General features: G+C 39.9%; 2 protein-coding genes across 3 annotated transcripts; both read left to right on the top strand.

The window, feature by feature from the left end:
- The first annotated feature begins 103 nt into the window (after positions 1-103).
- On the top strand, positions 104-6,604 carry poldip2 (polymerase (DNA-directed), delta interacting protein 2). 2 transcript variants are annotated; one of them, XM_037267972.1, is made up of 11 exons: positions 104-314; positions 2,080-2,161; positions 2,408-2,505; positions 2,648-2,747; positions 3,338-3,413; positions 3,560-3,667; positions 3,815-3,951; positions 4,416-4,442; positions 4,542-4,667; positions 5,131-5,210; positions 5,313-6,604. In XM_037267972.1, the coding sequence occupies exons 1-11, from the start codon at positions 136-138 to the stop codon at positions 5,425-5,427; spliced, it is 1,128 nt and encodes a 375-aa protein (XP_037123867.1). In that variant the 5' UTR covers positions 104-135; the 3' UTR covers positions 5,428-6,604. The 2 variants fall into 2 exon arrangements, with proteins under 2 accessions (XP_037123867.1, XP_037123868.1); XM_037267973.1 differs by having other exon boundaries at positions 105-314; positions 2,086-2,161.
- A 1,225-nt stretch (positions 6,605-7,829) lies between these two features.
- Positions 7,830-25,747, top strand: lrrc75a (leucine rich repeat containing 75A). The gene is made up of 5 exons (XM_037267970.1): positions 7,830-8,232; positions 12,646-12,774; positions 15,503-15,615; positions 21,268-21,541; positions 21,726-25,747. The coding sequence occupies exons 1-5, from the start codon at positions 7,984-7,986 to the stop codon at positions 22,305-22,307; spliced, it is 1,347 nt and encodes a 448-aa protein (XP_037123865.1). The 5' UTR covers positions 7,830-7,983; the 3' UTR covers positions 22,308-25,747.
- Positions 25,748-26,061: the final 314 nt, after the last annotated feature.

The following is a 26,061-nucleotide window of genomic DNA, read 5'->3' as shown; positions in this document are numbered from 1 at the left end:
AAACATGTCAGCGTAAAGGACGCTCGTAATAAACATTAGTTCCAATTCGTACTATTTTCTTTGTCCCTGAAGGCAACATCAGTGCGTACGTACAAACGTGCGTGCGTAAGTAAAAGCGTGCCACCACCAACAAAGATGGCGGCCTGCGCGTTACGTAGAGGTCTGCTGAGCACTTTCAGTAAATATAACAATAAACGCGCACATAGAATATTAAGTATGACTGACAGCAGGTTCGAAATGTATAGACCACAGTTGGAATGCCGAGCCTGCGGAATGTACGGTGTCGCTCAGCAGAGGAGATTCATGTCGTCACGGTAAGACACACAGCCAGTGTCCTCCTCCTGTCAATGCTAACAAGCTAAAGACCTAGCTATGCACGAGTTTCTAAAGATTTTATCGTAGGAAAGAAATGTCAGGAACTGTTGTCATGTGGTCAACACGTTCCAAACTTATTTATAAATACGAGCATTATATGTCTCCCAGGGCCTATAAAACTGGCGTAGTTGGCCCGTGGCATTCATTGGCATTTATCCAGTAGATGTGGTAATGCATGGTTTGACCGGAAGCACTTTTACAATGTTACAATGTTTGCCCAGAAACCCCGTATTAAGTTGTTGTTCTAACATTTTTACCAATTGTGCTTTAATGTGCATTGATTTTGGTAGGTGTTTATAATTGATACCCCGATAGCAATATCTTGACATGTTTTTCCTTAAAATTACATGAAATGAATGACAGTTTTCTGGGATTTTTGTATTTCTTTATTCGTAAAATACACATTATATAGACAACACAGTAAAAAAAAAACCAATATACATTTTTTTCTTTTTAATTACATTGTTATTGCGGGGTTTGTGTGTTTATAATTTTGTGGAGAAACTATTCAATTTCGGAATGAGGCTATAACAACATATTGGAAAAAAAAAATCTCTATCTGCCGCCAAGACTTAAAACTAGCTCATCCTGAATTATTGCTTCTACTGCCAAGTAATAAAATCCTCTTTGGAGTATAGCGTTCACTATTCAAAGCAAATGTAGCGCATTACATTATTGCAACGGCAGCTAGGTTGGAGTTGGATATTTAACATGTATTTGCTATCTCTATGACTTGATCAGTACTTATTCCTAAATAATACTTATCTAATACTATGTAAAAAAAACAAAACGGAATCCATCAGAATGTAATAGACAATGACTATCTGTGTTGTAAAGATTAGCTCTCGCGGGAGCAAAGAAGTATGCATGTTTGTGACCAGCTGTTGTTGTCTCTTCTGGTCAGTATGTGTTTGTGAAGGCGCAGCAGTGGCGATCTAATGGAATTTGTGACATCTGACAAGTCAAGGTGTTCTGCACAATCTTGTCAAAGTTATGATTGAGATTATCACTATAGCAGCAAAGAAGGATTTAGCTTCCTCTAGGGATCATGTAGATTGCTTCTATAAGAGGGTATCTTGTAGAATAAACAAAGCTGGCTCTTGCATAAAATCAGCACTTTGGTGCAACAATGAAAGGAAAAGAACACAAAATAACCAAAAAGATTCTTACTTACACAAGAGAGTCGTTTACACAAGACCAATTGTAAGCATGACAACTGTGTTTTTGGAGTGAGAGAGGTTGTTTAAAATTATGCTCAAAACTGGGCGCATGGCCACGGACCTATTTATGTCTTTCCTTTCAGTATGAGGAAGTATGTCACAACCCAAACATCAACGTCTGCTGCACGTGGACAGTGTCCACTGAATTTAGATGCAAGTCAGACATATGCTATATGCTCGAATGCCAGCGTCATTTCTAAAAAAAAAATTCAACATTGTGACCCATGACCTGGACGCCCACTGACGTCGTCATTGTCGAAATTTCCACCAATGAAGCGTTTGCTTTGTACAGTGAGGTGCCCTCCAAACACTTTTTAAATGGAATAAATATTGATTATGGATAAAAATCATGATTATTTTGTTCAATATTGGAATCACGATTATTTACACGATTACGTTTTTCTCACCCCAACATTATTCTGTGAATGTATCCTCATTGTTCAAACACAAGCCATTATGAACTGACATTGCCTGTATTTGGCAGGAACAGGCCTGAAGGGAAGATTTTGGAGACGGTTGGAGTGTTTGAGGCTCTTAAGCAGCAGGGCAAATACGAGACAGGACAGGTAAATACTTGCATAGCCATGTTTAGCTGCCACACTTTGGAGGGTCGCAGGGTGGATGTCAACAAAAACACTCTGGGTCCATATGAGCATATTTCGATTTTTCACGGTTTCATTGTGACAATAATACATTTTTAACAGTTAGTACGATGCCTTGCTAAAGACATTTTTATTTCATTTGATTTCTGATTTATTATTTGAGTCTTATCCAATGTGACATTGTGAACCCATCCTCTGTGTTGTTCTCAGCTCTTTCTCCACAGCGTCTTTGGCTATCGAGGTATTGTCTTGTTTCCATGGCACGCCAGACTGTACGACAGAGACATCACACCTCCCATGTCTGACAGGTAAAGCCCCCACCGCCCAATTCGAGATGACTGGTCTTTGATCAACAAAGGCGTTGCAGCTTTATGCAACACGTTGCCCCTGTCATCATGTCAACACAACGCTCTTATCTTTTTATGTATTTTTATTATTTTTTACTTCTAGCAAGCCTGAGCCTCCTGGTGGTCATGGCTCAAAGGAAGTGAAGGGGAAGACTCACACTTACTATCAAGTTCTGATTGATACTAGAGACTGCCCTCACATTGTAAGTGATTCTGTTCAGCAATGTTACTTTTTCAGTCATCTCCTAGTGTGACATTGTTGCTTTTTTTTGTGGAAAGGTCATACGTATACTACTGTATATGGATTCAATAACACCCAATGCTCAGTTTTGCCCTTGACGAGTATACGTGTCAATTACATTTTTGCATTATGGATGATTGTGATGGCATATCTGATGCTACTGCTAAATGTCAAACTTGTAAACAATTTTACTGATGTGGTAGAGTACACGTTTCATTATTTTGAGGTTTTCATTTACCAACACAAGCAAAGACCTATTTAAGAATGCACACTGTTTATTTTATGGGGTTTACCACCACTGATTGACTTGTCTCATGAGAATCGCATTTAGCATCGTGTGAGGTTTACCGACAACTTGTGGTTGCCACATTGCAAACGGCTAAACACGGCACAAGATGTACTATATATGTGTGGTTTCAACTGTATAATTGTCTCATGTATGACTCTTAGCATGTGACAGCCGCTGTTACTATACTCAGGCGCACATAGTTGTTTTGTGTGAGCGCATGCAGACACATATTGGTGAATTTTGCTTCGTGTTCCATTTAACAGTCTCAGAGGTCTCAGACAGAGGCAGTGACGTTTCTGGCTAACCATGATGACAGTAGAGCGCTTTACGCCATCCCAGGTATACATCGTGATCTATCTCGCCCCTGAATAGCACTGTATGATATGATCGTCTGACGAAAACCAGCTCTGTTCAAGATGCAGTAATCCACCTTGGTGTAAAAATACCTATAAGAATTTTTTGATCTGTACCTTTCTTCCCATCAGGTCTGGACTATGTGAGCCATGAAGACATCCTGCCATACAACTCTGCAGAGCAGATCCCCATTCAACACGAGCTGTTTGAACGCTTCCTCATGTACAACCATGCCAAATGTAAGCACCCACCACCCAGTCTTGACCTGCCAAGCATGTTGTTTTCTTTCTTCTGTACTTCCTATTACTTCTGGCTCTGCCATTTCTATCATCTCATTTGGTATAGCTCTGTTGCTCGGTTAACTTGTCCTTCTCGCTCCATCGTAGCTCCTCCATTCATTGCCAGGGACACCCTCAAAGCATGGCAAGAAAAGAACCACCCCTGGTTGGAGCTGTCGGACGTCCACAGGGAGACCACTGAGAACATCCGGGTCACCGTAATCCCTTTCTACATGGGCATGAGGGTAAATAAGGAACATGCAGTACAATTTGCATTTTAGATGCAATCGCTGGACTCTTGTCCAGTTTTGTTACCGTGGTCATGGCGTGAGGCTTTGGGTTTGTAGTTAGGCTCTCAACCTTTACTATTTACACCTAAATCTCGATTTTACACGGAATTTGGGGTCCAGAATTTGGGAACCACGTTAACCCTGAAAGCGCGTTGTATCGAAAGTTTAGTTTTTTTGGAAAGGCATGTTTTTAGGCAGCCAAAGGGGTCTTTTGTTGCGTTAATTTACGCCAGGCATCTTGTTGGGCAGCCGAAGGGGTCCGTTTGCTGTCTGTCGACAACCCACACACATTGAAGTCTGTTCTCATTATACTAAAAGAGAAGCAATACGCAGATGACAATATTGGAACCAGTTATCAGCAATAAATGAGGGATCAGTTAGAAAAATTATTTTACATTGTGATATCTCTATCCCTTCAGGAAGGCCAGAATTCTCATGTATATTGGGTGAGTAGTGGCAACGATTATGCGAAGCCCTATAAAATAGATAATGCATGAACTAGTCTGAACAGTTTTAATGCATCTACTGTGTGTCATCTTGTGAAGTGGCGATACTGCATCCGTTTGGAGAACATGGGCAATGAGGTGGTTCAGCTGAGAGAGAGACACTGGAGGATCTTCAGCCTGTCCGGAACCCTGGAGACCGTCCGAGGTCGCGGCGTGGTTGGCAGGGTCAGAGCAACTCACTCACACTGACTTGACACACAATGCTGAATCCTTGGTGTTCCTAAGCGGGAGGGACAAGTGATCGCAAGTCTAACAAAATTGTGATTACACATTTAACAAAATAAAAGAGCAATTCACACCGTTGGAGTAGGTTAGTAGAGTGATTTATTTTGCAAAGATTTCCGGCAACAGTTAGTCACTCATGGAGCCCGTGCCTCGTGTGACAGGTTGTAAAGTGTAAAATTGTCAGCCCGATTGTTTTCAGATGAGTTTGAGGAGGAAAAATCAGAACCCAGACCACAGGATGATTGGTCAGCATAATCGTTCTCTAACCAGGGCATTTAAAAAAATGCTCACGTTAGGGACGATTGTATGAGTGTCCCCCACTTGAGTCAAACGGCAAGAAAATTGAATAGACATCACAGCTTTTAGTCAGTCTTGTCATTGTGGACTTGTTGTGTGATTAAAGGAGCCAGTGTTGTCCAAAGAGCAGCCAGCATTTCAGTACAGCAGCCATGTCTCTCTACAAGCCCCCAGCGGTCACATGTGGTGAGTTTTTGTTCTATACGTGATGGAACCTTTTGTTTAGCTGTTTTTATTCTGCACTCCTCTGTGCCATTAACATTGCCTACTTTTTTTTTTTATGTTCAGGGGAACATTTCGTATCGAAAGGACTGATGGCTCCCATTTTGATGTTCGCATTCCTCCTTTCTCCCTGGAAAGCAACAAAGATGATAAAGCCCCCCCTGCAGGGTACACATTCTAACTGCGAGTAGTCGCCCCACCCTATCGTTACCTCTGCCTTCAGTATCAGAAAATTGAGTCAGGTTAAGGAAAGAGACTACCATATATAGCGTTTCTAGAGCTTCCAATTGCACACCCACATACCCCATTTTCTTGGTTTAATTAAATACAAACACACATGTTAGGGTTAGCTTGATTTAAAGCTGACTCAGTTTGGATGGGGAGGAAAAAGACAGGGAAGGAAGAGTGGGGAAAAAAATTTGCTGCTCAGCAGCTCATGTTTGGTGTCAAATAGCGGAAATATTGACCTGCTTTTGAGCCCTTCCTGCTGGGGTTGTGTTGCCAAAGAGAGCAATTGGGGCCGAGTGTCATCGAATAACTCCCCTCTGATGTTATTGAAAACATAATGCACCAGTGTGGCGATTCCTCTTTTCCTGTTAACATTTCTTTACACGGCTTTTCTGTTCAGCTGTGCCTGTCAGATGTTCTTTTTTCAAAATAAGAAAAATATCTGATCAGTTTACAGAACCAAAGCATTCACACTTTAGAACCTTATTCAACAGTTAACACATTGTCACAAACTACTAATTTAAAATACTTTTTTGCAGGTTGATCTTAATGTGTAAATCCCGCTTGAAAAAGTCCTTGTGAAATAAACCCTGACCTCTGTGAAGTGGCTGGGGTCATCTTTCCCAGTGATTACAAGTTGGGACTTTAATTATAGCTGCGCCGATTTGAGATGAGTCACCCTTAGGTATTGTTACTATTGTTTGAATGGAGTCTAAATCCCATCCATTGGGAATCACTGAAGTTTAAGAAGACGGTATGTATCATAATCGAAACAAATGTTCTACCTGTGGTGGAAAGAAGCAGTGTTGTCTGGTTCCATCTTTGACAAGTACGCCATCGATGAAGCGAGCGGGGGGCAGCAATACTCCTGCAGTGTGTGAGTGTGTAAAATAGTTATTTTTAAATCCCTGCATAAAAAAACTGATGCAGGCTTATAGACACAGTGAGCATGTCTTGGATTCAGGCCTACTGCTTAACATTGAAAAAGACTTTGATTGAGCCAAAATTAGTCTTGGTACAAAACCAAGGACTTTTAGATAAATGCGTTTTTGTGAAGTGATTTGAAACTCCTGTGATACCAATACTGTAAATAAGAATGTAATTAAAGGCAAATATGTTTTGAAAAATAATTAATGTCGCGTTTCTTTATGCATGCATTTAAGTGTCTTAATATTGCAATGCGTTTTGCTACCACCAGGTGTCAGCGCGTATTTGTGTTTAACCATGTGCATGTGAAGTTGTCTGGCATTATTCTGACATGGTCAGTCATGATCTGGAGTGGCAAAAGTGCCCAAAACAAAAATAACTATATATTCTGGAAAAAAGAATAAAAGCTATTCTGAAAATAAAGTTAAAAAAAATACTCATTTGAGAAATTTCCAAATCCCCTAAATAAAGGCCATGAATAAATTACTCGGCCCAGGTTTATGATGAAATTAGCATTGCCAACCACAAGACTAAAAGTAGGGCCTGGGCACCGGGCATAAACAAAGCCAGACCCATACGGAAAACTACGAATTTTGACAAGTTCATTTGATACACTTAGATCATTACAGTTCCCTACGCTGTATTCCCTATAAAAAGAATGAAGAAGAGGCAGTGCCCTCTGGTGGAGCAAAAACGAATGATGAAGAGTCGCCAATGATTTGTGTCTGAAAGGTAATCCTGCAAGCAGTCTCCACCTGGCCGTCTTATCTGTTTTTAATGCTGTACGAAATATATGGTAAATATAATTTGACCCCTGAGATCGCCATCCTTCTGGAATGAATAATTGGCTAATAATCCGCTGGAAATTTGGCGGTGCTCTCTGCCTGGGGGCGTGCTTTGTGCACTCGAAGGAGGGAAGGTTGTCATCCATAATTCAGTCCCAACCCAAGCACGCCAGGTAGTCCACCCTACCCACCGCTCCTGCTTGGACTCGATACCACACGTATACAGCATTCTGTTGCGGACGACTGGTGAATTCAGCGGCCGAGGGTGGAACACAGAAGCGGAACAGTGGAGTCAATCGTCGCTGAAGCGTGGACGTAAACATTGCCATGCCCTGACTGTTTCCTGCACCACCGCCTCCCTCCGAGCTGCGCTCCGGGACAGCGGGGCTCCGTTGGCGTGGCTGAGATGAGAGCACAGCGACAGCAACAACAAGACGTCCATCCTGGATGTAAATCAAAGCGGAGACGCTGTGAAGTTGTGTTTGGGACAGGAGACTGCGGCGGTCTTCGGTTCTTCTATATGTGACGTGTGCGCAGTGAGCGGCCATGCTGCAGGCAGCATCCTCCGACCTCTTCCCCACTTGAGCTGCAGAAACTACTTCCTTCTTATTGTTGTTTTCTGCTGATGTGCGACGATGCATTGTCCATGCACATTAAACGCGCTTTCATTACTGGCTGCGCAGACTGTAGAATGTGATCAGCTGCAGGCACTCTGATGGAAACATCTGCCTCTGCATGACCGACTGCCCGGTGGGACCAAGCTTGTTGTTATCACTGCTTCCCCCTCACACAACACCATGGGGGCCAAACAGACCAAGGGCCAAGATGCTGGAGGAACCAGCCCACAGCACAGCTGGAGGCGGACCCCCAGCAAGGAGCGAGGGGACCTGTTTGCCTCCCTCATGCTGAGGTCAGGGGACAGGCTGAGCCGCGGTGCCACTCCGCCGCCTTACCAGCGGCGAATCGGAATGATCCAGGAGATGATGCTGATGGCCAAGCAGGGCAAACACGACGAGGTCTCGGAGATGCTGAAGACTCTACGGCAGGTAACGCCATTCGACTGTTTGCTCAAGTTTTGTCTTTTTAATCACAGTATAATTAAATTTGACCCGTTTGACACCAGACAATTAGAATAAATAAAAGAAATACCCGAAATGTCATTCTTAAACACTCTGAAATATGTTGATTGTTTCCCCGAAAGGTCACAGAACATAAAGAAAAATCGATTACAATTCTAAGTTTATGGTTCTAGATTCACTTAAAGTAGAGTAAAATTGTTACACGTTAATAATTTGCGTTGTGATAAGAAACATAACATCAGCATCTGGCACGCTTGAATTTTAAGAATGACTGGTGTAGTGTTTGAAGAAAATGTTGATTAGTTTACCCAAGTTGAACATGATCCATGAATGTCTTGTTGACTTAAAACAGGAGACAATTATTCTGCGACCGTGGCAAACTAACGATGGAAATCTGAAAGTATTCACATTGGAGAGGCTGAAATCAGAATATTTTGACTTTTTAAAGTCCGTCCGTCCATCCATCCATCCATCCATCCATCCATCCATCCATCCATCCATCCATCCATCCATCCATCCATCCATCCATCCATCCATCCATCCATCCATCCATCCATCCATCCATCACTTTCTCATCAAAGTTGGCTTACGCCTCAAAAATCTGTCACTTCTTAAATGATGACAATTTTGAAAATGGTACAGTACACCAAATGGCGCCATCTGCCCATTGTTTGCCATTCAGACAATTAAGGGGGCGTGACGGGCGCTGTTTTATAGACCACTTATGTTTGCAAATGGACTGGTTAGGATTAGCTCTATGAATTCTACCTCGCAATGGCATCCTAATATGCAACATGAAAAATAATACAACACTTCAGACTCGTACCTCAGCTCAACAATGCTACAGGAATAGAAACTGACAGCGCATCAGACATTAACAGAGAGAGCTATAGTTTTCCTGACATGTTGATCCTTTGTCCGATGACTCCCGATGGATTCCTGTTATTGCTGGAAAGGCGGGGTTGTAGAAAATAAATGAGTGTGAACTGGATGCACTCCAAGGAAGAACGTTAACAAAGAGGTGTGATCACAATTGAATACTATGATAGGCAGGCAGAGCCATATTGTCCCATTTGGCCTGAGGTTTGTTAGTTAGGATAGGAAAACTCACACAAGCATTAAAATCTGAGTTACTTCTCGCTGGTTACTAGGCATGTTGCCCGGCAGCAATGGCGGTCAGTGCAGACTTCAGCTTAAGTAGACGTTGATTAATCATGGAGCAGGTCTGTTAGCAGCTAACGATGAGGCCACCTTCTTAATCACTGCGCTGCAATGAAACTGCAGCGATCATCTATACGCCATTTCCCTCTGGGATGTCTCAAACATCTGCTTCTGTTGGAACCTCCAGCTTTTAATGTAAACTTCCGAGGTTTTTACTTTTTTAATGGTAATTTGTACGGCACTGAAAGTGCTCTATAGATAAATGTGTTATAACGAAGATGAGGATGAAGATTATTATTATCATTATTATCATTATTATCATCATCATCATTATTATTATTATTATTATTAGCTTAATGCTAACCAGTAACTTGATATAGGAGGTCGGGAAAAAAAAATATACATATTTTTTAAACGAAGCCAGGTTTGGAATATAAGTATAACTAACAAGAGTCAACATGGACTTTTTTTATGATGCTATAATTTGAATAATTTCACAATTCAAGCGAACTGATGGGAGGGATCAAAGAAAAGTCTTCCGTCATAATGAACTAATATCCTGTATGGTAGATTAGATGGATAACGGGTTGACGTGAACTTTAGTAAAGGTCATCATGTGCTGCAGTAATGGGTACGACTATCCGCTGAACTTTCTCTGTCGCCGTCATCCTTGATGTTGAAGGGTCAGCTCATACTCATCTCCTTACCATAATTAGTTATCTTGCATTTCCATTTTCCATGTATATTTTACGAGGGTTCAGTTAATAATGCACTATATATATACCACTTGCGCAATACGTGCACGCGGACCAAATTGATTGCACCCTGCACAGATTGTAGTAAAGCTGTCCCGAATCCTAGCTGATCCTCCAACATACATGCGGTAGCTACAGTGTCGTTTTCTCTGATGGCAATCTTTATTTAGAAAATATCTTTCCACGGGGACAAATAACATAATATTCAAATAACGACTGTGTTTACCATGCATTCAAAGCTGCTTTCATTAGTTTGCATACCTGGAAACATCAGTGAGTCATACATTTTCAGGAGGAGGTCTTCAGAGCATGAGGTCTGCATATCAATACACACATGCACGCACACACAAACACACACACACACAGCTGAATCAATAAAGCTGTACAAATGATTTGTAAACAAATCACATTTTATTTTGTTGAATACTGTACACATCGCCTATTTTTAAATGGTAAATGGACTGCATTTTTATAGTGCTTTATCTACACTACATGGTGCCCAAAGTGCCTGACATTCACCCATTCACACACACATTCATACACCAATGGGAGGCTATTTATTTTGTTTGGATGGAAACCCTTTGGGTGAGACTCATGGAAACCTTAAAAATTGGCCGTTAATACGAAAACCTGACTGTTTTTCTTTTCAAGTGATGCATTTGCAATTCCATCAAATTATTTGCATTATCGGCACAACTTCTCAGCTGAGACCATTATAGCACAGATAAATTGTAGGCCACTTGAGCTTCTCCATCCACCAATTTGGCTGAAAGCTTTGGAAACCTTTTTGGGTAAATATATTGCCTGCAGACTTCACAAGCAAGTAAAGCAAAACGAAGCAAAAACCAAAGTGAGCTTGAAATGTGATTAAGATAAAGAGCCTGTTTATATCTGGACACATGTTTGATATGAAATAAGACGTGCCCATTTAACACAGCATTAGTGACACTCTGGAGCAACAGACACCTTTCCTACTGGGCGTTTGAGCTGTGAGCATCAATGTTGTTCATGTCAATCAAAGCTGGGCTTCAGTCATGTCGTGAAGGCATCTTAACCACTTAGCTTGGCTGCATCAACAACATTATTTGCAAGTGTATCCATTTTTTATTTTTTTAGTCAGTTGACTCACACATTCTATTTACCGATGTTACAATCATGATTAGCTCGTCTCTTTCACAAGTAAGATGGTCTGTGTGGAATGTATTCTTCTTCCTGAGCTTGCAAGGCTTTTCCCCGTATTCCAAAAATGTGTATGCTTGTTATGTTTGGAGACTCTAAAATGCCCAAAGGTGTCATTTAGATTGCGAATGATGATTTGTCCACTTTGACGTGCCCTGCAATTGAGTGCTGACATGTCTGGGGTGTTCCCTACCTCTCGGACAACATCCCTGATATAGATAGACTAAGTGGAAGGAAATTGATCACCTCAGTCTGGCAATTTCCCGCTTCAGTCCTTATTTTCCCTACCAGTCGATTTCTAAAGGGCAGTTTTTCTGTTTTGGCTGCTTACAAAAGCATCTTTCCCCGAGTTAAATTGAATGAACGGACAATAGAAGACTGAAAATGGACTGAGTATACAAAGAGAACCAAGAATTTTTTCTATTTTGTGCCACCACTACTCGTCAGAGTATTTTAGGTAATCCTAATGGACGTACAAAGGTCATTTTGTATGGGATGTTTGTTTCATTTATGTTGACTTCAAATAAATCCTCCATGCCTTCATATCCACAGGACCCACCGGGATTTGCAATACTTATAGAGTGAGAACGTCAAATTTTTAAATGTACTGTATTTAGAAGTAATACCTTCAAGTGTTTCATGTATAGTCTCTTTTGTTTGCAATAAATCACAAGAAAATCATTTGACAAAGTGGATTTTATTTCTGTTTTAAATTTTCCCACGTTGTCAAACAATGGACATTTCATGTTTTCTGGAGTTTACACATTTTAAAGCAGGGTTAGGTTTTATACTGGTATCAGATTAGATGAATCTATTTGCATAGTTAAATGTATGTTGTACACATTTAGCAGACAATTCACACGATCCAAAATAGGTTATATGAAAAAAATGTGTTCTGCAAGAATAACATATGCTTATTTTGATTGACATTTCCAGTGAAACGCCCAAATGTTTATCACAAACAAAAAACGTGATAAATGTCCACATATGTGCCGTATGTGCTTTTTTCGTGTACACTGTGACTGTATGTTTTCTTTTCATGTTTGTGACTGATGAGGTTTACTCATGTGTGTGAAATGAGTTGCGTAACTATGACGTCTTCTTCCCTATAAGATGTTTGATTGTGTATAATATTCTGTTGCCAATCTATATTGTGTGTGTGTGTGTGTGTGTGTGTGTGTGTGTGTGTGTGTGTGTGTGTGTGTGTGTGTGTGTGTGTGTGTGTGTGTGTGTGTGTGTGTGTGTGTGTGTGTGTGCGTGTGCGTGTGTGTGTATGTGTGCGTAGGACCTGGGGATGGAGTCGACATCTCTGGATGACGTATTATACCGCTACGCCAGCTTTAGAAACCTTGTTGACCCCATCACGCATGACCTGATCATCAGCCTGGCACGTTATGTACACTGCCCAAAGACGGTAAGACACACAAACACACACACACACACACACACAGTGTTCTTCCCAAATATTGCCAATTTCACCAAACCCGCCTTTGTACAACCACGTGGGCTAAAGTGATTCAACCCTATCAGCTGATCTCGTGATTCATTTTGTCTGACGTTATTAGATTAGAAGATTGCTCTAAGTGGTTGTGCTGCAGTGTGTTTGTGTGTGTGTGTGCATCAGGGAATTGCAATTTTTTGTGTTTGTTCATTCATGTAGTTTGGGATGTCATTGAAAGAGAGTGAAAGACAGGGTGACAGCTACCATTCTCGATAAAGAATGCGGGAAGGAAGAAGGAGTGATGAAGACAAAGATAGAGATTAAAAGGCGACCTATGCTGTAACTGGCTAGTGTGTTACACGAATGCCCCAAAGCTGAAATCATGTTTACCATTACTGCATATTGTCATCGTGACCTAAGAACAACAAATCATCAGGTTCTTTTAATCTTTGGCTGGGTTAAGGGCAATAATAATTGAATGTAAGGCAGCTTTTACTGTAGTCAAACATGTTATAATATCAATATAATAATAATAATAATAATTGAATGTAAGGCAATTTTTACTATAGTCAAACAATTTACACCACTAAGAAATATCTTAATTATGTGTGTGTCCAGGTGAATAGATAAAATGGATGGGCAGCAATTAATTACAGAGATATCTCAAAGGACTTCACACACCCATTGGTGGCAAATATTAACAACATCCCCTGATCTTAATCCCCAGGAGGGCATGGAAACACACAAAAAAAAACATCTGGGGAAAAATGAGAAACTTTAAGAGGCCGCAGAATGGGTTGTCATTGTATCTCTTGAGTCAGGATCACTTGATAGATTTCATTTTGTTTTATCAATAATGCAAGAAGCCAAGAAAATGAAAGCATATGTAGGTAAAGAAGTATAAATACAGAGAGGAGGTGTAGGAGAAAAAAAGACTATAAAGACTCAGCAAAATATCAAAAAGTGCAAGCTTGAGTTAAATACCACTACTGCTGCTTTCACCGACCCGAGCCTTCACATTTATTTAATTATAATCCAGTTGATGCAGCTTTAATAACACAAAGGCATTTACCATAAGTGGTGGTATAAATCATGTCTCAACCAAGCAGACACAATACAAAAACGTATTGAAAGATTGAGATTTGCATATAAAAAAGAATATTCACAAATCATACAAATCATGTAAAATCCATAGATAAGCCACATTGGACTATGAACCACAGGGTTCAAAGCTTGTGCAAAAAGTAGCGTCTTATCGTTCGAAAAATACGGTACAGGTTAATCGATTATTAAGATAATTGTTAGTTGCAGCCAGCTTTCATTGTCTTTGCTCCATTCTGACTTGTGTGAATTACCTCCGCTAGATTTCCCACAGGTATATGAGCCATACTCATTGGTGTGTAAAATGCTGCTGTCATGCACGCTTCACAAAAAATAGATTGTGTGACACCAGGCATTTCAGGCGCTATGACTCAGACATCATTTTCCCTTAAATTAAAGCTAAAATCGGAACACTGAGTCCAAATGATTGACTTTTGACAGAAAACATCTTGTTTTGACATCAAAATATAGATGAGACACCAGATCAACATTTCAGATTCAGTCGTTCACTAATGTGTATAAATTCAAATTCTGTGTTGAAAGTCGACGCAAAATCACCATTGGATTCAAGACGTGCACACCAGCTCATTTCCTTTGCGCCACTGTGTGTCTGTGAAGACTTCAACGTTGAAAGTTCATTGTGAATGACATCCTGTGTCCTTCAATTTGTATAGGCCCTTCTGCTATCTGCTATATCTTCTATAGAAAGGTTGCGTTGAAAGCCTTGTAAAAGCATCATAAAAGGCGACGTGTTTGGTGACGTCACTGGGTCTCAGACGCGATGCAGTTATTGCAAACCAAATAAAATAATGTAAATTACCTGTTCCAATACATAACCAAATCTCAAATTTGATGTTTAAATTGTAAGTTGCCATTTTAAGAATATTTAAATGGCATCTGTTGTTGTAAATAATGTATTTAATGTTGCAAAGCATGAGACCAGTGGGCTCCTGCCATTCATCAGCCAAACAACACTCCGTAAAGGATTGAAATCCCTGTTTTTGCTTCAATGTGTGTATCATATCAGACACACACACACACACGCACACACGCACACTCTTGGTTGACAGATGTATTTGCCAATTATTTGCTCCAATGGTGCATAAATCCTACTTCTCACAATCTTAGCTCTCTGCAGTAATGTCATGCCCATTATGCCTCCCCTTGTCAGTCCTGTGTGAATTGGATGACTGGCTCACTGGATTTTGACTGACAGCACCACTCTGTGTTTATGACTGCTGATGAATGCTTCAAAGTTGATTGTACAAGGCCAGAGGTCATTTATGGATATTTTCCACCTTATTCAGAGTTCAGACCGCATTCAGAGTATTGACCCAAATAATAATGAAAAGAAAATACTGTCTTTTTTAAAATCCGTCTTTTATTAAAATTTTAACAAATAATAATAAATATCTTGTGACTACATTTGATTATATAATAGTTCAGTTTGTACTTTATTTTACAGGTCATTAACTTTCCAATTTGAAGGCCTGTTGTAGGCTAACAACACAGTTGCAAGTTATACCAGATTTCACTTCCAGTAAGAATTTCTTCCACCTGTTGTTCTCCATCACTTCATTCCATTGTTTGTGTCCAGTAGGAGGGGGACTCTCTGGGGGCCATGGAGAAGGTTTGTCGTCAGCTGACCTACCATCTCAGCCCCCACTCTCAGTGGAGAAGACAAGGCCTGCTCAAAAGGAAACCCCAGGCGTGGTCAGTACTATTATTATTATTATTATCAAAAATAATAATAAAGCAACTTCGATCAAATCTGAGATTTTAGAAGTGCGTCTATTCAGTGCCCAAAGAGAAGCTCCCAGCTTCAAAAAAGATGGTGACCCCTGCTCTAAACTTTAAAGCACATCTCACACTGCCAAGTTTAAGCAAGATTGCTGGCTACATCTCAAAAGAGAGAGATCTCTGCTTGAACTAATCTTTCACGGATTTTGCGCTTTTTGTTAAGAGCCTCACTGATGCATAGTAATTTTAATAAGATGGTTTGAGAAATTTTTAGGCAGATTATAGGCCAAATAAAAATGGACATGCATGACTTGCAGAATAAAGTCCACTGCACCATATTTCTTTAGCACGCTTATGTGATCGTTGTACTACCTTTAAAATCGTATCTTCATTTTCCTAAAGCCCTTCCCTCCATAAAGTTCTTAATCTTCACAACCAATTCCTAATCTTAATCTTCGCAACCCTTAGTTCACCTGTCATGGGGGGAAAAAAAACCAATAACATGATTACAATATAGAAAGCAAAAAAAATATTTTAAGTGAATTAAGTGATACAACATTGAGAATTTCTGTGACCTGTGATATTCACCATGCCAGCATGCATTTCTGCTGGCAAATGCATCCAGGTGTGAGCAGATAGCCGGTGATATCAGATTTAAAGAGAGAGAGCCAGAGAGTTTGCCAAATATGTTAAATTATTCTGCACTGATGAGCAGGATTTAATTAATTCAGTGTTGCAGGTGTTAGCGAGCGACAAGACCGTGCTCGCTTAACTCTAAAGAAAAGGAGACTGTTTTCATCATGGGCCACACAAGTATAAATGTCCTCCCTGCACATTGTAATATAAATATATGAGCAGAAACCCCTTGATGCAATTTTCACGATGTGATTTCTATTGTAGTGAAAAGCGTTCTTGTTTCGCATTGTTTGCAAGTGACTGACTTTGTAATTTCCACATGCTGTCATGGCAACACTATAAATGAGAAAACACGTTTGAAAGCAGTCCATTGAAATTAGAAATGTATTCAAATTTATTGCAGAGGAACTTGACTATTGGTAGGCTATCAGTGTTAATTACTCTAAGTTGACGATGGACATTTTTGAGGAAGCAGAATTTTGTGAATAGCTATCTCTGGAATTGAATTTCTTGGACTAGATGTGAAAGATAACTTTAAGAACATCGTGTGTATTGTGTACCACTCTAATATGAGTCTCTTATGTAAAATTGTAACGTAAAACCCTATTAGATCAAATTAAATCGCAAATTTCCACATTGTGGGACTAATGAAGGTTATCTAATGGAATTGAGATGAATTTGTAATTGTACTAGTGTTTATTTGCCTGCTGAGGATGTTTACTCTAGCTATTCGGATCCTACAAAGTAGCTGCTCACATGTTGATTTGGCAAGTGTTGGAATGTTTAATCCTAGCAAAGGTCTGAGTAGCAAGTTTTTTTTTTTGTTTTTTTTTTTAATAAAGTCTCAGCAGAGTTTAGCATGACGACATGGGTCGATGAGCTTGGGGGCTTACATCCAATGGCCGTTGCACATGTATGTAAATGGACAATGCTATAAACAAGTTTAGGATTGAAGGATCGTTTTGTCATTTACAAATTTATTTTACTGTCTAAATATCGCTGTATGTGTGTTGGTCTCATTTTTCCCTAAAACGTTCCAAACAGTTGCAAACAGTTTTTCTTGTTGTTAAGACCTTTTGAGCATGTTTGAAATTTCTTTGCAACAAGAAAAACTGTGAAGATTATTAAAACAATTTGGTGAACGTCTTTGCAACTGTTTGTTGGTGAACCGTGAAGAAAAATATCAACATTCAAACCCTCGCTAACCTTCGCTGCTCAGTGAGATGAATGCGTTCGTGTGCTCATTTGTGGCGAACCAAACAGGAAACTGCAAATTAAATCATTCTGTGTGACCCCGGTCGAAATCATTTGAAAAATATGAGAGGTATTCCTAGTTGTGATAAAACTACTTTCATAGAAGGTTCCATTGATTAAAAGGTGCAGAGTGTCTATTCGCACACTAAGAGCCTGTCCACGGTTGTGTGCCATCAATTTGTGGCTTGTTTGTCTAGACAGAGGCCAGGAGCCAGATCAGTGTTTGTGCGTAAGCGTAATGGTATTTGCTACACTCTATTGTCTGTCAGATGGGAATATTTTTCTAGTCTGACACAGTACAGAGCAGCCATCTGTCAGCAGCTGTATATGTACCAGATTTTATTGTATGTCTTGCTTATGCTATCACCATAGCGAAGGGTATTTTATAGACTACGCACAATTCAAATAAACGCACTTGTAATGAACATACGTGTGTTATCAGGTGTGTGTTTGAATTCCTGTCCGCACACAAACATAAAGTCCCAAGTCCTTATATAGACAAAATGAACACGCATTCCTGACTTGGATCAGCGAGCATAAGCTTGCTATTTATGGGAGAAAAAAAAACAGTGTGACAAATTCCACTGAACTTTCCATGAATCACACATAAAGTTTTCTTATTGACAAGCATTACCGACTAAAGACTCATGTGAAACAACAATTGGATTGATTTGAAGAAAACATTGGTCTTAAATTGGGAAATTAACATTTGTATTGTATGTTGAATTGATATGAAATTGTGCCTATGCTTCAATGTCAGAACAAGGAGAGGAGAAGAATGTGGCCTGTCATCCTCTGTGCGCATACACCAACTGAATGGATGATACATGATCTCGGGGAGACACAGAGGACGCAGCAGACCAAACCATAGAGCGCACAATAGGATAGAGCAGAATTATGAATGTCACCTTCAAATCACTGAGGTGCCATTTAATGTAATTTGTAATATTAGATTCATGTCTTTGGGTTCCCGAGGCAGCACCTGGTCATCTTCTTTATTGTGCCTCAAGTCGACCATATTTGCAATTTCAGACATAGTAGATGAAATAGTGAAGATTGTGGTAATTTTAATAAGAGACACTCAACTTGCAAGATCCATTCGCTTCAACAAAAATGAGATCATAGCGGACATTGGCTCAAATGGACACTTTGCAATTAACTAATGGTATTTCAATTGAATACAAATATTGGATATATGTGCAAGGTAGTACTTTGGCCTTGAAGTGTTTTAGCAAGAAGCAAAAAACATTATTAAACGTACATTATTTTATCTTGCAGACCATGCAATGCTGAGCAAATCAATGTGCCACAAATCAGGCCACTAAGGAAATAAAACGTAAAGAATGTGTCACCACATAGTTAATCAAACTAGTGTGTTGAATTTCCTGTCCTAGTTTAAACAGTGGGGGAGATTAAAATAAATTCATATTTAATAAATAAAACCTGATTAGGTGCTAAAAGCAGATTCATTATCACTATTTGATGTGACAGCGGAACTGTATATTACTGAGTGAGGATTTATTAAAATTTTTTCCCCCACACCAATAGTAATTATCATGCAACATTTTTAGAAATACTTTCCCACCTCAGTGAAGTTCCTCCGCTCCATTTGAACATTGCTTGCCAAGATCCTTAGTTAACAGCCTGTAATAATCTAACAGTGTTTTTTCCTGTGATAAATCCAGAAATAGAAACCATATTGTTTTTCATATTATGCCCCACGAATGATTGTTACCAGACATATTTTAGAAGCTGTAGGTGTGAGCAAAACATCCTCAAGCCATCTGTCTGTCTGTGGGTGTCGTTTGTCACAATGTGGCTTCAAGGTCTAAGACATTGCTGTGAGTGAGATGTAATTGAAAAAAATATCTAGAAAATGAAATTTCATGTGAGCCGAAGGTAGGGGCAGTGGAGTGGGAAGCAAAGTAGACCTTTTTGAGTCACCACTGGTGAAAACTGAAGTAAAGTCGTCTTTAACTTCATCAGCAATGTACGCGTTAGGCATTTGTGAGTGGGCAAGAGGAGAATTTCTAAGCAAGACACAAATGAATATAAATGAATTAAAATGAATTAAAAAAAAGAATATTATAAACAGACATGGGCATAGAGTGTGACTGTTTGTTTTGTAGATTGTTTTGCCAAATTGGGAAATTCTCCCTTGTGATGGTTTAGTATAGAAGAGGCAGAACAAGCCTTTTTCATTCATCCCAAAAGTGTAGCTTGTTTTGCCAACTCTGTAGCGTTGTCAAAGTGATGCATGCACTTGCAATGATGGTTGAGTTGGATTTGATTCCTCGCGGATAGCTCTGCATTTATATATTTCTTTTCACGAGTGTGGTGTTGGCTAAGTATGCCGTTTCTCCACCCTACGCACCAACATGTAATCTTTGTTGTCAAGGCTGTAGCCACTAGAAAATAATTTAAAAAAACAAATGTCCTCACTTCAATAACTTTCACAAATCCACAGTTGAAAATGAGTAATAAGAACAAACAAATACAAACATAATTGACATAGTACATAGATTTTTCTTTCAGTTTTGCCATCATCAGGGTATCGATATCAAGATGATACATTACTTGACCTTATTTTAAGGTATTGGTACCAGTGCCGATACCAATATCGACCACTCTCATGGCCATGTTATGATCAGGAACTAAAGGCATACGTATATGTCATTAAAACGCTTCAGAGGTGCAGGGTTCGATTCCGACTCTGGGCTTCCTGTGTGGAGTTTGCATGTTCTCCCCGTGCCTGCGTGGCGTTCCTCTGCTTTCCTCCCACATTCGATAAACATCCATGTTAGGTCAATTCGCCCCTCCAAATTGTCTGTAGGTGTGATTGTGAGAATGAATGGTCTATATGTGCCCTGCGATTGGCTGGTGACCAGTTCAGGGTGTCCCCGCCTACTGTCCAATGTCAGCTGGGATAGGTTCCAGCACGCCCACAACATTCGTGACGAAAAGCGGTTTAGAAAATGGATGGATGGATCGGGTGCGATTAGAACATCTCCAAAAGGCTCAATTGTTCACAAGCAAAAAAGAAAAAAGAATTGCATGTACCCATCCATTCATTTTCTGTAGCGCTTGTCCCAATTCGGGTCGAGGTTGATTTGGAACCTATCCCAGCTGGCTGATTTGCATATGTATTTTTATTTATTTATTTATTATTTTGACATTCTCATTTTGCATGCTGCTGTTTTGGGGGTTTTGCAAGCCATGAAAAGAAAAATGTTCCGCTCAACCTTTTCATTTAGCAGTGCAGTATATCAGCCCTTTGTGCGCAGCTCACTTAATTCTCTGCCTATTCCAGTTATTTATAGCCCAGACCATGCAGTCGAAGACTACAGTTTTAAGTGCTACTCAAAAGCCATTTTTCATCTGCAAACTTCAGTGTCTTAAGCTCTGAATCTCCTTAGTGTCAAACTGTCTGCACATCCCCACAGTACACTTGCACACTTAGAACTGTAGCAAAATTCCAAAGTTAAAAAATAAAAATAATAGTGGTTAGTTTTTAATAACAGTGTTTATCTGTTACCTACTTTACTATTATTATTATTATTATTATTATTGTTTGCAGTTTGCAGTTGGGTAATATTTGGGTTATCTTGGTTATCTCTAACTGATAGAAGATTGATGCATAAGTTGGAGTTTAGGTCTGACTACTGTAGCCTAAGGAATCATGACTCAGTGAAGCGTGAATTACAAACTGTTGTCATGTCATTTGTCTGTTTTTAGTCTGAAGGCGGTGCTGTCCACACCTCCATCCAGCGGAGCTCTGGATCTGTCCGGCATCCCTCTGGTGACTCGTGACATGGAGCGTCTGTGTGCGCACCTCCAGCACCACGCTTCCATAGTGGTCAGCTTGGAGCTGGGCTTCACTGAGCTTACCGACGAGGCCTTCCTCGTGCTCCTACCCACTCTGGCTGCCCTGCCTCGCCTGGAGACGTTGGCAATGAATGGAAACCGGCTGACCAGGACTATTCTGAAAGAGCTGACGGATGCCTTGAAGGTATAACTTGTTGTCATGGTGCCTCTTTGCATTAACATGGATTTCCTGGGATTTTTTTGCGCTAGAATCACATGAACTGTGAAATCAGCTCCCAGTCTTATTATTTGGTATGACAATACTTATGCAGTGATTGAGTTTTACATAGAGAAAAACAGTGACAAGTAGATGTTTTTTTTGTTCCTAGGATCCCAACAGTTTTCCAAGTGTGACATGGATTGACCTGGGAAACAATGTAGACATCTTCTCCCTGCCACAGCCTTTCCTGGTTAGCCTGAGAAAGCGCTGTCCCAAGCAAGGCAACCTTCCTACCATCCTGGAGTTTGGCGAGAGTCAGGCCAGCGAGCCCCCTGATAGGCTAAATGCCATCGGTGAAGACGAGGAGACCGACAGGACTGAAAGCATGGGAGAGCTGCAGTCTGAGGTGGAGGAAGAACTGGACGGTGAGATGGAAATAGAGGAGATGATGGAGGAGCTGCTGGACTTTGACAGGGAGGCGCAAGGGAAGGAGGACGAAGACGAGAGCATGTGGACCGTTGAGGAGCAGAGGAAAGCGAGGAGGAGAAGGAGGACACAAGAAGAGTTAGACAGAAAAGAGAGACTGGGCCGGATGGCAGTGATGGCACAGGACGAGGACGACACCCAAAGCCACTCGTCCCCGTTGTCTTGCTCCAGCCAGTCACAGCACTCCTCCGCAGCGGTCGAGCCAATGAGAGCAGAGGAGGACGATTTTGACAATGTGACTGACCGATCAGAGCACTTGACCTGATTGCTGCTCCTTTCTCCTCTTGGTTTGAATTATTTCTCCCGCCGTGTTGAGGTACACATGGAATGAGGCAAGGAAAGACTTGCTCCCAGCTTGAACAAGCCAGATTTAACCAGCTGAACCATTGTGGGCAAACTATTGGACGAAAACAGGATTTGTCAGTTATAAATGACAGAGGGAGACTAATGGATAAAACCACTAAGTAATTAATAAGCTTTTTATTGTAACTCACCCTGTTCAGGGCTTGAGGCAGGATCTTCTGATAACATCATAGTACCTTCATGTGCCTGAAATATATGTCCCATTAATGGTTAGGTGCCTGTGATGAGAAGTACAAAAATATAAAAACATGACAGGCTCTGCTGAAAATGACACCCACATTAAATCAATGGATAACCAGATAGATGACGAAAAGAATAAAAAGTTAAAGTTAGTCGAAATGAGGAGAAGTCAGTGGCTGATTGCTTACTCTTTCTATTGACTTCATAATATATATAATTACATCCATGCATGCTATCCTCTGAATTTCAACAGATTGATTTTTGCACCCACCTTGCGTGCATTAGGTTCTCATGTCAATGAAAAGCTTTAAAAAGAAATGTACATGTGGGCTGATAATAGGTCATTTTGTAGTCTGCTGTAGACTACTAGTAATTGTGGATACAAACAGTGATTAGATTTCATTCAGACGCTTGTATAGGAAACTAATAATAATTGTTGTGCTGAGTGTCACGCTTCCCGATATTTATCAATCTTATACAAGATTCTCTATGGTCTGATATCTGATACAGTTAAATTGAGTGCAATGCTCATTTTACTTCATGTAAATCAAAAATTTAAGAGGTTTTTTTATTTCTATTATAGCAATGCTTCTTGTCCATAATTTTACAGTATAGCATAGAAAAAAGCCCGTGTCCCATTTGTAAGGAACATGCATTTGCGGGATGAACAGCAAAACTGAGAAATGTGGGTTGCAATATAAATTGTGCCAAATTTTTATGATGGTTTTGAAGAGTTGAAAGAAGTGTTGTTAAAGCAGAGAGATAAACAGCAAACACCACTTTTTGAACATTTTAGTAACATTGTTTTGGAAAAACAACTGTTACACTATAGTACATTTTAGTCAAAGACTAAAACTATATGCTTCTTTCATTATTTTTTTTAGTAATCGTGTTCTAGGCTAGTTACATTATGTGTGACGTTTGTATATGTGCGTCAAGTCAGATTCACAAACTTGGACAATTAAGTCGTCTGTAATTCGGATGCATGCTTATGTATGCAGAGGACTACTGTTGCAAGTAGCTGATGTGATTATGTCACCAGCAAAGGTTCTCAGTCTTGACTGACATCACAAGTTCATGTGCAGAGAAATGGGTATCATGAATCTAACACAGAGGTAACCCATTTTAAAACTTAGGGGTGAACCTTTAGACTACAAATTCAAGATACTTCATGTTAAAGATGAAGTCAACTTCCAAATTTTTTTTACAATAATATGTTGTGTGTGACCCCACAAAACTAAACACCGCATTCTAATTAATTTTGCGTTTGTGGAATAGAAGTTAAGCAACAAAATTCTGTTATTATCCATCTCAGGGGCGGCCATTTTGCCACTTGCTGTCGACTGAAAATGATATCACAGTTGCCAGGTCTCTAGAAACAACCAATCACGACTCTCTTCTTAATTGTACTTTCAAGATCAAATGGCTTAAGAACAGATTATCCGCCACATGAAATGGATAAAAACGTGAATTTGCTTCTATTCCACAATGGAAACATTAATCAGAACACTGTGTTTCAACCAGTTGGGCTGCACAGAACATATTATTCCAAAGAAAATTTGGAGGTTGACTAACCCTTTGAGTATGCGGAATAGAGGAATGTTAGCTGTAACAGGAGGACACCACAAAAAATCTTGCATGGTATCAAGTTCCCCAGAGTATTAATGCTGCTTTTATTGTTCGTGTTTTAATTCAAGATCCTGATACTTGCAGAGAAAAACTTTAGCTTTATCATACAGTGGGTTCTAACTTTCCCCTTTTTTGTGGTTCTTATGTAAACGGTGTTTTAATTCAAGATCCTGATACTTGCAGAGAAAAACTTTAGCTTTATCATACAGTGGGTTCTACCTTTCCCCTTTTTTGTGGTTCTTATGTAAACGGTGACAAATCAAGGCTTTCCATGCAGTTCACTTTTACATTGAGGCTGAAAAACAAGCTGTACAATTTCAGCGCTATCCTCGAATCTACCTGCAAAGATTCTTCCCTTTAATATAAGCCATGCAACTAAAACAAATGTGTTCATATCTGGTAATCCCACCAAGCCCTTTAAACAGTCATGATTGTAAACATTTGTGAAAATGTACATATATCCACTAATGGTTGTTGCATTGGCGGTGTTAAAGTCAAATTTCAAAAGTCATACCAAATGATTTTATGTAACCTCTGAATAAGCGATGCGAAAGAGTCTATCCTCAGGTTTATTGTTTTGAAGATGCGGGTTAGACAGTTAAGTATAGTTTGATGCGACTGTCAATCAAATATAGACCTCTTCTGATCGTTAGCTTGTCAGTCAAAAAACAGAGGTATTAAAATGTGAGTGCTGTACAACTGTCCTGAGAAATTTAGGGTCCAGTGCCTTGTGCAAGGGCTCCACAGTAGTGCTCAGGAAGTGAAATGGCCTCTCTGTAGCAAACAGTCCCCCCACCTATCATTTAATTTTGAATGGGCATAATTCAAGATTAAACTATTGCCAACCCAAAATAATCTCGAGATTAGAATAGTGTCTCTGTGTTGACTAGTACTTACTGTACTGTATTTCTACCATTGTAGCCACTTTAGTGATTGTTTGGTGATTTCCTCTCCCATGCTGCACTTTGCTAGGCACAGCAATTATAACCATGTTCATCACCACAGGCAAAAGGATTACACTATCTTATTATTGGAAGTGGTGAAATGACTGTGATGTTTACCTCAGATGTACATAGAGGGTATATATGAATGATTTACGGAATGTGGGGGTGTCACACTGCACTTAAGGTGCACCTGCACAATCGAAAGAGTTGAGAGCTTTATTAAAAATACAACCTCTACAATAATAATTATGCTCACTTTTGACTGACACTGTCATGAATAAACAATGTCTTTTTTTCAGTGTGGGTCTACTTTTAAGTGGTATGGACCTTGGTGTCGTGCTTGGAGCTCATTAGATTGCGCAAGAAGCTAAGGAATTGTGTAAAAGCAACATTCATGTCTTTTGCACGTGTTAGCATATTTTTTTGCAATCTACCATACACCTTTGTTGGATGAGCTATGCAGCCTTTCTTTCCACTGCTCATTGATTTTTGTGCTACATTACACAGCTACTGGAAACAATGCTATGTATTACTGCTTAAATTGTTACTCATTGGATCTGAACAATAAATAATATGACAGGAAAACAGACTATTTTGCCAGTCATTTACAGGGCATATACATTCACAGTCACACCTTGGACGAGTTTTCAAATTTCTAAACATGCACTTATGCTTCTGCGTCCAGATGAGGAGCTACTAAATAGCGGTTAGTGTCTGAAATTACAACCAACCGGCACTCATTTTCTAATCAAATAAATTATTAAATGAGTTACTGAGGATTTTTGTTGTTCTTAACATACAACAAGACGGACTGTTATCAAGGAGCCAAGTTTAGTAGGTCCTTGAACTGTAATAAAACAGAAAATAAATCAGTTCAGATCAATTAAATCAGTAAGTAGTATT

The sequence above is a fragment of the Syngnathus acus genome, chromosome 13 (assembly GCF_901709675.1).
Source record: "Syngnathus acus chromosome 13, fSynAcu1.2, whole genome shotgun sequence".
Lineage (NCBI taxonomy): Eukaryota > Metazoa > Chordata > Actinopteri > Syngnathiformes > Syngnathidae > Syngnathus > Syngnathus acus.
The sequence above is the reverse complement of the archived record's forward strand: the minus strand, read 5'-3'. Positions and strand labels throughout refer to the sequence as shown.

What these genes read in the sequence shown, in the direction of transcription:
- poldip2 (XM_037267972.1), top strand. Translation starts at nt 136, where the DNA reads ATGGCGGCCTGCGCGTTACGTAGAGGTCTGCTGAGCACTTTCAGTAAA. An exon ending in CATGTACAACCATGCCAAAT is followed by an intron (nt 3,668 to 3,814) that starts GTAAGCACCCAC and finishes GCTCCATCGTAG; the next exon opens with CTCCTCCATTCATTGCCAGG. An exon ending in CTTTCTACATGGGCATGAGG is followed by an intron (nt 3,952 to 4,415) that starts GTAAATAAGGAA and finishes CTATCCCTTCAG; the next exon opens with GAAGGCCAGAATTCTCATGT.
- lrrc75a (XM_037267970.1), top strand. Translation starts at nt 7,984, where the DNA reads ATGGGGGCCAAACAGACCAAGGGCCAAGATGCTGGAGGAACCAGCCCA. An exon ending in ATGTACACTGCCCAAAGACG is followed by an intron (nt 12,775 to 15,502) that starts GTAAGACACACA and finishes TGTGTCCAGTAG; the next exon opens with GAGGGGGACTCTCTGGGGGC. An exon ending in AAAAGGAAACCCCAGGCGTG is followed by an intron (nt 15,616 to 21,267) that starts GTCAGTACTATT and finishes GTCTGTTTTTAG; the next exon opens with TCTGAAGGCGGTGCTGTCCA.